Below are 12,333 nucleotides of genomic sequence, written 5' to 3' on the forward strand. Positions count from 1 at the left end.
GCATGGAGCTGTCCCCCCGCAGCCCTCCGGAGATGCTGGAATCGGATTGCCCGTCACCCCTGGAGCTGAAGTCAGCCCCCAGCAAGAAGATGTGGATTAAGCTTCGGTCTCTGTGAGTCCCAGGCCGGGGGATGGGGGGAAGGGACCTCAGGGAGCTGGGAGCGTGTGTGTGTGTGTGTGTGTGTGTGTGTGTGTGTGTGTGTGTGTGTGTGAGATGGTGGTGGTGGGGAATAGCTGGAGCCGGGCTGGTAAATTGTCCTGGGCACTCGTTGGCAGGTGCGAGGAAAGACGACCGTGACACGCGTGTCCAGGCCACATGTTCAAGACATGTGCGGAACAAGCCGGTTGGCTGGAGCGGGTTTAGGAGTTGCAAAGCTAACGATGTGCTTGTGCCTCTGGACCCCCGGGTGACACGCAGAGCGGAGAAGCGGCACAGTATGTGCGGTGTGGCAGGGCTGCAGACCAACAGGGTCCAGGAGGTGCCCGGCTGACTCACACGTACCCATGTGCAGGGTTGTGCAGATGTGAGACACATCACATACGTGTGCACGAGTGTCTGGGTCACAGAGGTGTGTAGACTGATAGCACATAGCTAGCTGCAGATTGAGCGCATGGGGATAATTGTGCCAACCTGTGGGTTGGATGTGTCTTGGTTGGAATCGGTAGTTTCTGCCTCTTGAACCCTGCACAGGGGTTGGAGGTGGGGGTACCCATACTTGAGCCACTCTTCTCTCTAGGGGCCTGGAAACTCACTCTGCATATTAATGACACACCTGGAATCTGGAGGAGGGGGGTGGAGCCCCACCTGGGAGCTGTGAGAGTGGGTGGTAGGGAAGAAAGATTGATTGACAGGAGAAAGGTACTGTAATTGGCTTGATGAAAGCCTTTTGTTTATATGGGATCTGCCAGGATCTCCAAGCACATTTAGGCATCTTATTGCTGCAGGACCTGGGGGGTATGGGGAGGGATAAATAGGGAAAGGAAGAGCTCAGGTGTCCCATACTTTGGTCTTCAGGGAGGAAAGCAACTTTTGCTCCCTCTTCTCAGGGGAGGAGAGGATTGGGTCAAAGGCGAGCCAAGCAGGGCATCATGTTTACCCCCCAGTCAGCTGCCATTGATAATCTCCGCAGTCTGTTGATTCTTAATCACGAACAAGGGAAGATGCCCCTCTCCATGAGATAGGTGACTGCCTAAAACCTCAGTGAAGAGGCTCCGATAGGACAGCATGGATGTTTAGTGGGGAAACAGTAAACGTAGCCCCTGAACCCCTCTTCCTCCCCAGTGTCTTCAGTCATGAGTCCTGAAGCTTCTATGTCTGGGTCTGATAAAGGGAGAAGAGGAGTAGGGTCTGATAAACAGAGAGATGGGTATGGTTGTGACGTTTTTTAAATACTTTACCTGTGCTGAGGACTCCTTTATGTTGGGCAGGTGGGTCTGATTTATATGCTTACCGCTTGGCCCTTAGGGCGAACAGAGGCGTAGTGGACAACAAGCCTTGGAATCCAAGTGTGCTCCCCAGTCCCCCCACCCACCTTGGCTGCTTCTGGCCAACGCAATTTGCCAGGCTCTATGGAGCGCAGCCTTGGAATGAGGTCTGGGATGAAGAAATGGAAACCTGATTGAATTTATTTTTGTTGGGAGGAGCACTGAGTGATTCTTGACAGAAAATGATGCTCTGCTAATGGTAACTGAGCTGAGGAGAGGGCCAGGTGAGGAAGTGATTGAAAGGCAAAGAATTGACCTATAAATGGGAGAAATCAAGGTGTCTTAGGATGGCTGCCTTAGAGCAGTAGTGGCTCATCGTAAACCCCCTCACCTTGCCTCCATTCCCGGTAGCAGGGCCCTGTAGATGAGTGGGTCTTACTAGTTTCCACGGTCTTACTAGTTTCCACGGTCTCCCACACCTTTTAAACCAAAAGTTGTTCCTTAAAATGAATTGCTGTTTCTTCCTTTAGTGTAAGAAGTGCTCAATGGTATGGGAAGAGGATCCCAGAAGGAGGTACTGAGACCTAGGGACAGAAGGGAGTAGAGGCAGCTGTTCCCCCAGAGTGCCTAAGCTGAGATGGCTTTATGTGGTGGACAAGGATCATTAATCTTATTGATTAGATCGTTCTTGTCTTCATTCATTTCAGTGATCTGGTCCTTGAAAGGCTACATGTACTAATTGACCTAGAAAAGTACTATCTTGTGATTATTAATAACCAGAGTAGATTCTCTTATTTTCTTTTTTTTGTTTTGTTTTGTGGGTTTTTTTTTTTTTTTTTTTTTCTTGGTACTAAGAATCAAACTCAGGACTTAGCGCTTGCCAGGCAGGCACTATGCTGCTGAGCTATATATCCCCAGCCCTTCTTATTTTCTTCAAGCAGAGAAAGCTTGATATCAAGATAGACCCCAAGTTTATGGCTTTCTGGATTTGGCCTTGTTTGAATGTTGGGAGGCTTTGACAGTCAGATGAAGGGAAAGGAAAGGATTTAGGATTTTTGCTGGATAGGTGGAGCTCCCCATTTCTCTCAGTCAGGTGGTTTCCATAGAGGTGAGAAAGGAGGAATTTCCTTAAATGGAAATAGAGCCTTCTCCTTCTTCCTGGGCTAGGGTAGGAGGAGGTTGTTTGGCCTGGAGATAGGAGCAGACATGGTTATCTCGGGACTGGGTAGTAAAGGGAAATGAAGACAGATGAAATATGTATCTGTCTGCCTGTATCTATCTTGATTCCCCTGCTCAACACGTCCATTCTCTCCCTCTCCTTTTCATTTCTAATCTGGAACATCCAGACTCTCTTCAAGGAGCCAGGTGTGGTATTCTAGCCTGTGGGTAAAAGGCCCTCACTAATATAACTGTGCAAGGCAATTTCTTCTTTGGAAGAACGTACAGGATTTCTGTTTCCCAGACTAGGACTCTGCCAAGGATAAATTCAGAAACTAGAGTATCAGAGCTGGAAAAATCTCTAATTGTGAGATTTCACCTGTGGCTAGCAGGAAAATTTTCTTAACTAAGTAGCCTCGCAAACTCTGAGGCGTGAGAGAGGCTGAGGGAGGAGGTCTGGAGATGCTGGATTGGTCAGGATCATTTTCAGCTTCTCTGTCCCTCAGATGAAGGATTTGACCTGGCTGTCCAGCCTTCCGAGACCAGAGGGCTTTGGAGATTGTGGGGAGGGTCAGTAGAGGTAGAGTTTCCTGTGTCTTTTGTAAATGAAGAAAAACCATGAGCAGAGAGGGATAGGTTTGCTGCCTCAGTTCACGCGTTCACGAGGCAGTGATTTGAATGCCTCCCGTGGGCCCAGGGTGTGCTGGACATGGTGTTACGTCAGCGGACAAAATGGACATGGCTTCTGTTCCCATGCTCGGAATCTGGTTCAACTCTATGCAGTGGTATGGCGCGTGGGGGAGGCACGCTTTATCTCACTTTGCTATAATTGGCAAAATCCTACCATTCTGGGTTTCTGCCATTGGGGGTTACACATACAGGAAAAGCACAGATACAAGTTCTTTCTTCCAGGATAGTACAAGCACCACTCTCATTTCTTGGCTTCAGTTTCCCTTAAAATTTTTATTTTACAGATAGAACTTCTTTCTTTTGGGACAGTGTACACATAGTTTCTTTTTCTTCTCTCCCTACTTGGTTAACACTCAGAACTCCCAAGGTTTAGGCTCAGTGTCCTGTGCTGTGATTCAAGGTCATTACAGCTGAGCTTTGGAGAAAGGATTCCGTTGGGGATTATTTTTTTCCTCATTTTTATTTCATCAGAATGGCGCCTTGAACATAACAGATACTAAATAATACTGTTTAAAAAAAGGGATGAACACACGAATTAATACATAAATCTATGTCACGGAGCCCAGTTCTGTCTCTGATTCTGTGGCACATGCGTACCTCTGTGCAGAAAGGGAGGAGGTAGAAAATGGAGATGAAAGAAAGGGAGATGATGATGTTTTTTTGAGTGGATGATGTTTAAAAGGTGTGGGGTTTGAGGACCTCAGGACAGAGCCTAGAATTGGAGGAGTTACAGAGGATACAAAAACTATGGTATCTGGATTGTGTGAACAAGCTATGTCAGGATGAGATTGTGAATGTCTGACACGTATACGTATGTGTCTGGATAAAGGTTGGTGTATGTGCCAGAAGCAAAGCTCCATGATGGTACATTTTTGTTGTTATGTTTATAAATGGCATGTGTGATAACAAATGCGTTGGGAAGGTGTATACTTACCTTAATATCTGAAATTGTCCTGGGTATGAATGAGATGACATTTGTGTGTATGTGTGTAGGTAATGAGATAATATGTATGTGTGATCTTAAGTATATATTTGTGACACACTCAACTTTTTTGATAATCCTGGAGGAAATCCAGGAGGCAGGAGGAGAAAGCTGAGGGGCAGATCTGGGTGCCTCACTGATTTACCCCACCTTGTGTCCTCATTTTGTGTCTACCCCATGGGGTGATCTGATGTGCTCTTACAGTTTTGAAAATCATTTTGTCTTCCTCTTTTCTCTGTGTGTAACTGGGGAGCTGCTGTGAAGATTGCAGGATAAACTGTGGCTCCTTGGACCCCTGCAGGAAAGGGAGAATTATTTCTCCCAGGTCTTGGAGAGATGTTTTCTGATGCTGTCCTCCGTGGATCAGCTCTTCCTCCTTCATTTCCAACCATGGCACAGGGAATCTCTCCTCCTTGGTTTTTATACCCCTTCTCCCACGAGGGTTTTCCATCTCTATTTTCTCTATTAGCTTGGCTTGACAGAAGATTGTGTAGCACATCTGGGATGGTAAGGGTGGAAAATTCCTGCAGTAAGATGAAGGAGAGGTACAGAGACAGGGGGAATCAAATTCAGACCAGAGGAAGCTCTCCACACCTTCTGGTTGGAATAGGTGGCTGGGAGGAATCTGGAGGTAGTGTGACGTCAGGGGACGAGCCGAGAGAATATTGGAGACTGGAATTTGAGTTCATATCCTCACTCTGCTGATTATCAGCTATGGGTCTGGAAGTCATACAGTCTGTTTCTCAGTTCTTTCTTTGACATCGTCCATATGAAGTAGCTTTTCAATGATAAGGTCTAGAGATCTGTCAGCATGGAAGAGCTTGCTTTACAAAGAGGAGGAGAATGAGAATGAATGCTTGACTTGGCTGCAAAGAGGGAGAAAGGTAAAGATTCAAGAGGCAGGAGTATGAATTACCTAATGAGTTCAGATTCCAGGGTTTGGGACATGATTTGGGAGAGTCTTGCTGATGGATGCTTGTCTGAAGGGAGTGAGGGCAGGGATCTGAACTTAGGGAGTAAGACACTGAGTGGGACTGGAGGGGGCCATTTATGAAAGATGTTGACCCCTGAAGTCAAAAGAAACGAGAAAGATTCCTTATCTTCTTGCCTCAATGGTCAAACGAAGTGAACGGACTAATTGTAGTTCTGAGACATGGGGAGGGTGGGGAGCCTCCACATGACTGGGTTCTGTGAGCACTGGGGAGTTCCTCCTCGGCATTCACCCCGGCCCCTAGGCCTGGGGGCGGTATTGTCATCAGGTATGCCATATCTTATCTTAGACAATCTCTGAAAGTCCGTTAGAACTCACACGGCAGTGTGTCCAGGAGCCTTAGCAGGCAGGGTGGAAAAGGACACAGAACGTTCCACTTTTGAGGTTGCATTTGTCACTTCTGCCCAGAGGAAGGGAAAAGAGGTTGGGGATGAAGTGTCAGGCCAGTGAATGGCTCAGTCAGACCAAGGCCTGGCCATCTCTGGACCTTTTCTACTTGCCCCATGTCCAGGGCATTCCTAGAATCCATGCACTTTGTCTCAAGTGGTCCCTCTTTTTTTTTTTTTTTTTTTTTCCCCCTCCTACCCTTCAGTGGTGGGCTGGGATGAAGTAACCTCAGAAAGAGACCTTGACTGCTTTTGAGACAAATCATTAAGGATTTGTTTCTTTTTTGTTTGTTTTTTTTTTTTTGTTTGTTTGTTTTGTGTGTTTGTTTTTCTCCAGTACCGGGAACCGAACTCACGACCTTGCACTTGCCAGGCAGGCGCTTTGCCGCTGAGCTAAATCCCCAGCCCCCTAAGGATTTGTTTCCATCTTCACTGCACTGTTTCCTTTCTTCTTCCTTTATTGTTCCTGCATCCTCTCCTCTGCCCTTTCCTCCACCACCGCTATCTTTCTCTGGCCTTCTTTTGTAGGCTCCAGTTTGCTGGGCCGCACGTTGGTCTTCTTTCTTGGCCCTCCTCCTCTCTCTTTCCTGTGACGTAACCTCTCATTCTTGCCTTCAGTCTCCTGCTTGTCCCCATCTTGGCCAGGAGCCAGAGAGTCCCTGGGACGCCCAACTGTCACCCAGGTGCTGCTGTGGTGATGCTGTGGGTCAGGTGTGCTGCAGGGACCCTTTGGGGCCTCCTGAGGAGTCCAGCCTCAACTCCTGCCTTCTGCAAGGCCTTTCTTTGGCCTTCTTGGTGACCTCATCCTCCCAGATCCTCCAGGGAGGAAGCCAAGTAATTGCCTTTGAATCTCAAGGGGCTGATTTTTCTCAGGTACCGAAGTTGAGTAGCTATTTTCCAACTCTCTTCAGGACAGCAGCAGAGAAAGAGGCACAAAAGCAGGGCGGCGGGTGGGGTGGAGGAGAGACAACCGGGGAGACTGTAGGTGGTTAGGTAATGAGACTCCCCGCTAAGGGAGGAAAACTAGTCAGCCCAAGTGATCTGGGAGAGAATCCTACAAAGGGGCATCGATGGGGCCTGAGGAGGAAAGAAAGGCTCCTGAGCAGGGAAAAGCAGAACACCGAGCTGCTCTCCATTCAGTGCAGGGTTGTCCCCAGTGCCAGCGCTCGCCCCTCTGCCCTCGTATCCCCAAGTCCTGCAGCTGCTGCTGTCCCCTCAGCCCCTGCTGCGACTGTGGAGCCTAGCCTCGTCTGGGATGCGAACAGCAGGTTAGGCTTCTGTGTTAGCGCTCCGGACCTGGCAGAGAGCCACTGAGGGAGCTTCGCTGGGGTTTTGGGAGCGAAGCAGGTTTGGTGGGGAAAAAAGCCATGGTATGTCCAGGGAGAGGTCTGGGGATGTGGGGCTGGGAAAAGAGTCAGAAAGGGCGCGTTTCAGGGGATGACGAGGGCTAAAGCCAGCCTCTCAGGGCGTTGGTTTCTACAATTGCAGTGAGGAGTCAGATTTGCAAATAATTGTGGAGGCTGCAGTGGGGTGATTAGGCTGCCAGCTGGTATTGGCACCATTTAGGTTAGGAAAGGAGCTTGGTTTGCTGGAGCAGGGTAATGCAGGCAGGACCTGGAGAGGAAGGAAGGAAGGAAGTTTCTCCTGTCGTTGCTGTCCTTGGTTTCCTGCTCCCCTGTTTATCAGCTCCTGCAGTCTAGCTTGGCACCTTCTCCTTAGTTTTCTCTTCTATGCCCACCTTGTTTGGAAACTTCTTGGGGCCTGGGCTGAGTAAGCACACATGCCAGCTGTGTTCCCGAGCTCCTAAATCCTGACGGACTCTCTACCAAGCTTTAGAAATTCCAACCTGAAAAATACATAATAAATCAAACTGCAGTAGTCTCACCCCAAAGATGTCTTTGTCCCTCCCATTCTCTCCCCTTCTGTTCTCCTTTTAAGCCAGGGACATAGCTCAGCAGGCACAGTGCCCACCTGGCAAGCGCGAGGTTGTGAGTTCGATTCCCGGTACCAAAAATTAAATAAATAAAAAACAAACACCACTGTTCTCCTTTTCAGTGCCAACAAAGTTAGCTGTTGTCTTGACTGCAGCAAAATGGATTGGAGACAGATATGCAAGAGAACTTCTTGGGAAATTCTTGGAGGTTAGAATGTGACCTTTCTCTGGTAAAAAGGAAAGCATCTTTCAAGGGCATGTGAGAGCTGACTTTGAAGAATCAGGAAGGGTGAACTCTGGAATCTAGGAATCGAGGCCGGGGCAGCCTACTTCCTTAGTGCTTCCACCCTAGATCCTAAACCTGAGAGCCGTAGGGGGTTACAGAGAAGGAAACCGATGCCCACAGATTGCTGGCATGATGGAGGCAGCGCTGGAACCAGATTCAGATTCCGCCGATCCATCATCTGTTGCTGCCCCACTATACCTGTGGTCACCCCTTGCCAAATTTCCAGTTCACTTCCCCATCCTAGGCTCCCTTGAACATCTGCCAGGCATGCTGGAAGCAGGGCATCTATGGGAACATCTGTTGGGATGTGGTTTGGAGGGCCAGTGGGCTGGTCCACGTGGAGGTGGTAAATGAGCAGAATGAAATAGCATAGGAAGGGAGAGAGGGGTGGAGAAGTGAACTGGAGAAAGAGTTCCTTTGCACTGGGTCCCGGGAGCCTCCTCTCCTGCCCGCTGTCCTCTGACATTCTTGCCCACCTTTCCCAATTCCTCCCGGTCTCCAGGGCTGAAGTCTGAGGGAAAGTGCCTTCCTTGCGTGCGGGGCTGGGTGCTGGAGCACCAGGGTCCTTGTTAGCCTGGGCTCTGGCTCCCACTGTTTAGATTACTCCCTTCCTCATGTGATCTGAGCTGTGCTGGGCTGTTGCTAGGAACACCTGTTGGAAACAGTTTCTGGTTAGGAGGCAGAGGGAGAGCGGCTTGCAGACAGGCGGGGAGGAAACAGTCTCCGCCTTTATACCTCCTCCCTCAGTATTTTCCTTGACTCCCTCCTGTAGCACCTTCCAAATCTCCTTCCCTCCCTGCCTTCCTCCTAACTCCCGCCCCCTCCCTCACCTCCCTGCACTCTCCTGGTTTTGTCCTCCCCCCACTATTTCCCAGCTCCTTTGTCCAGTGCCTTAGAGATCTCTCACCACCGCTGCCATGTCAACCTGAGGCCTGCTGCCTCCCAGGATGGCACCCCAGCTCTGCCACCAGGGGGGCTATTTTTAATCCGTGGAGCCACCCCCGCCACTCTGCCCAGCCAGCTGCCAGAACTGGGGCTGCTCACATAGCAATGGGAAGCCAGGGGCGTGAGGGGGACAGAAATGCTTGGGTGAGGTAGAGGGCTGGTTGTTTTTGGTTTCAGGAGCTCCATGCTCTGCACAACTCCCGGTCTCTATTTACACTGCCTCCCTGGCCCCTGTGGAATCAGAAGCCAGAGAGAAGCCCTGGACGTCTTCAATGGTAGTAGCAGGGAGACTGGAGCTTTTCCTCCCATAGTCCAGGTACTATTTGGGGCTTGGATAAAGAAATGGATTCTACCTACAAGGGTGGGAATACAGTGCTTTGCTTGTGGAGAACTTTCAGTGGATATTTGCTAAGCTCACTGAAGGATCGGACTAAATAATAATCCTTTGCATTCATGTATTATTGTACAGTTCCCAGAGTGCTCTCATATAATATCTCACAAGTCCTTGTGAAAGTTTTATCTACCCCCTTTAGAAAAGGAAACTAGAGCTCAGAGGTCACGTGGAGTGAGAAAGTTTGGGTAGACTTCTCCTGATTTTAATTGATATCCTCTTTACAGGATTTAGAATTTGGTTCTTTTAATTTCTGAGATTTTGGAGCCTTGACATCAGCCAGTTAATCCCTTCTCTGACACATGTGCTGCGTCCCTGCGGCTGCTCCTCTCCTCTCCTCTGACCAGAGGCAGTCTCCCATCCTTCATTCCTTGTCCAAAATCTATTCCTCAGGACAGGGTGGGAAAACCTGAGCATGGGCAGGGGAGGGAGGCCTTGTTCTGGTTGGGCCTCTTTCTATTTTTAAACATGCTTAAGGACTGAAGGAAAATTTATACTGTCCCCTTTGCTGGGGCCTTCATATCTAAGTTCTGCTCCCAGCTAGGACCGTCTCCTGAGCTCAGACACAGGAAGTGTGTGCAGTGTGCATGTATATATGGGGGTGCGTGTGTGAAATGTTTTCTCCAGGAAGGAATGGCAGCTGACCGATATTCCTTCTTATTAGGGTCCATTAATAGTAAGAGGCTAGAATGAGTAATGTAACCTATGTATGTGGGGCAGACCTTTTCCAACCAACTTAATTGGGTAGGAGAGTAGAGAGACGAACCGACTAGATATCCTCTCTAAACGTTTCTAGTTGAAGAAAGAAATCGTTATAGAGTAGCAGGACCTAGAGTCAGGGGATGAGGGAGGGAGGCGAGCTGGCGGTTGTTGATGTGCCAGGTCGCGTGCAGCTTGCTACGACCTGGTCCGCTCTCACCCCCGCCCCTCTGGGCAGCCTGTCCAGATGACAGGCCAAGTGACGTGTCCCTCTTCATACCCTGGGAGGCAGTGCTGCATCTCTGACACTGGGTCTGGACCTTTCTTTCTGCACACAGTCAGTCAGCTTCTGGTGTTGTGGAGAGGCTGGAGGGTTAGGGCACAGAGGGAGTGGGTTTCTTTCCACAGTCTGCCGCAGCCCTGCCTGAAAGCCACCAGTTTAGTAGAAAACAACTCAGGAGGTCTTTTACCTCCCAGCTCACACTGCTGTTGAGGCCCACTTGTACTTGTCCCGGTGCTGGGGAGCTGAGAAACAGCAGGTTCTTAAACTTGAATTGTTTAAAATCCATCCAGGCTTTGGCACAGTGACAGTGTATTTTAATTTCTCTCTGCTTTTGAGGGGGAAGACTTCCCATCATAAAATCCAAACTCTTGGCCTGTTTCTTTTTTCCCCTCTCTCCTGCTGTACTCATCCGCACGAGTCCTTTTCCTCGTTGCCACATCGCCCCCTGCCCTAAACCCTAGACTGAGGGAACTACAGGCGCCCGGAACTCTTGCTGCTGCGTTAGGCTTCACGCAGCCTTTTTCTTAGCCCCGCCCTACCCCTCAGCTGACCAATCGCAACCCCAATGTACTTGTATTGGTGATGTCATCTCACAGCCAATCGGGAGGCGGCTGGTGCTGTGTGCGCACGTCCACTTCGCCTTGCAGAGGACAGCTTCTTTTTTCCCTAACCGGAAAGAGAGAGAACAAAGTCTGGAGGTGGAAGAAGGAATCCTGGTCTTGTGCAGTCCCACTACTTCTCGGCCTCTGGGCTGGATTGACCTTTCTCTAGTTCACGCACAAATCTCCATTTTACATGTTCAAGTATTTTGTGCAGCTTCTTGGTCTTTATGAACAAGTCCTCTGGACTTTTATTCACTATTTGGAGGCGAGGGCTCTTGCTTCCCTGTGGAGCCCTCTCTGGAGAAGCGCTTCCCCAACGGTTTCTAAATCTTCTCGGGGAGGAAATTCATCCCCTTGTTTCCCTTCCATTCTTTCAGGGAAGTTAAAGTTCATTTTGAAGAATGGCTTCAGAGAAAAGCCCAGAGGGATGCAAACCTTCTCAGCCCCTGGTTGGGGGGGAGGGCTTTGGCCGAGCCCCTTCCCATGGCGCGCTAGACTCCTCTGTGACTGATTCAGGATGGCTGCTTGTCCGTGTGTCCTAGAGCCTCCTGCTAACCTCTTGTTCCCAAAGAGGAGCCCCACCTCCTCAGAGCAAGGGGCTGGCCTGTGCTATTTCTGTCCTTTCTGGGACTCTTCTGACAACAGATTCTTGTTTTCAGTCTGATTCAGATGTGAAACTTTTCCCGCGGCCTCTCACCCGGTTCCTGGAGGCTGGGTCTCTGCCTCGTCGCTCCTTTCCCCCTTAAGCCAAGCTCCTCCAGTTCTCCCCTAAGTGCTTTCTGTCAGATGCTCGGTTCTGCTGGGATCCACGGAGAGCTGGGGTCTCAGGAGGGAGTTGTTTCCCCGTGCGGGTCCGAGGTCCCCAGGTCCCGGTGGTTTGATTCTCTGGAGTAGGAATCTGTGGTTCTCATGGCAAATCCTGTCCCCGTTCAGAGGAGCCATCTGCAGGGCCCCATTCTCAGGTAGGTGCCAGGGAGGAGGTGAGAGGAGGGGAGGAAGGCAGGGATCCCGTGTGTGCGTGTGCGCGTGTGTGCCTGTGCACCTTTTACTCCTCCCACCTCGCCTTTACTTTATTCCCCTCCCATTTCCATCTCTTTTCTATCACTTTCTCTTGACTGTGGTAGGTAATTCAGCAGGGGTTCTCTTTCTCTCCTTCCTGATCCCCCTGTTTTTAGAACTTTACATACCTTTGAAATTTCTGTCTTTTTTTTTTGTCTTTTTGAGACTGGGTCTTGCTATGCAGTTCAGGCTGGGCTTGAGCTCACTTTGTAGCCCAGGCTGGTCTCAAACTCACAGCAATTCTCCTGCCTCAGCCTCCGAGCGCTGGGATTACAGGCTTACAGGCGTGTGTCACCACGCCCAGCCTTATTTATCTTTCTTAAGAACTCAAACTAGAAATAGAACTCTTCTTATTCCAAGCCCCCCTGGCTTGGGGTTGTTTTGTCCTAAGCCTCCCACTTACAGTCATCTTTTTTGGGGGGGAGGTGCTGGAAGTAGTGGCAAGGGCTTTGGAAACCCCCAGAACGTCAGCCCTGTGGTGATGCAGAGAAATGAGCTGGTGG

General features: G+C 49.7%; 1 protein-coding gene across 3 annotated transcripts in view; it reads left to right on the top strand.

Moving 5' to 3' along the window:
- Window positions 1-2: 2 nt before the first annotated feature.
- Pde1b (phosphodiesterase 1B, calmodulin-dependent) overlaps window positions 3-12,333 on the top strand; it is a 28,172-nt gene continuing 15,841 nt past the window's right edge. The window contains exon 1 of one of the 3 annotated variants that reach the window (XM_005397232.2): window positions 3-112. In XM_005397232.2, coding sequence (XP_005397289.1) covers window positions 3-112 — 110 coding nt within the window. Of the gene's footprint in view, window positions 113-8,863; window positions 9,113-11,430; window positions 11,734-12,333 lie in introns of those variants that run through there. The other 2 variants (XM_005397234.2, XM_005397233.2) reach the window with 2 other exon arrangements.

The sequence above is a fragment of the Chinchilla lanigera genome, unplaced genomic scaffold (assembly GCF_000276665.1).
Source record: "Chinchilla lanigera isolate Chin_1 unplaced genomic scaffold, ChiLan1.0 scaffold00057, whole genome shotgun sequence".
Taxonomy (NCBI): Eukaryota; Metazoa; Chordata; class Mammalia; order Rodentia; family Chinchillidae; genus Chinchilla; species Chinchilla lanigera.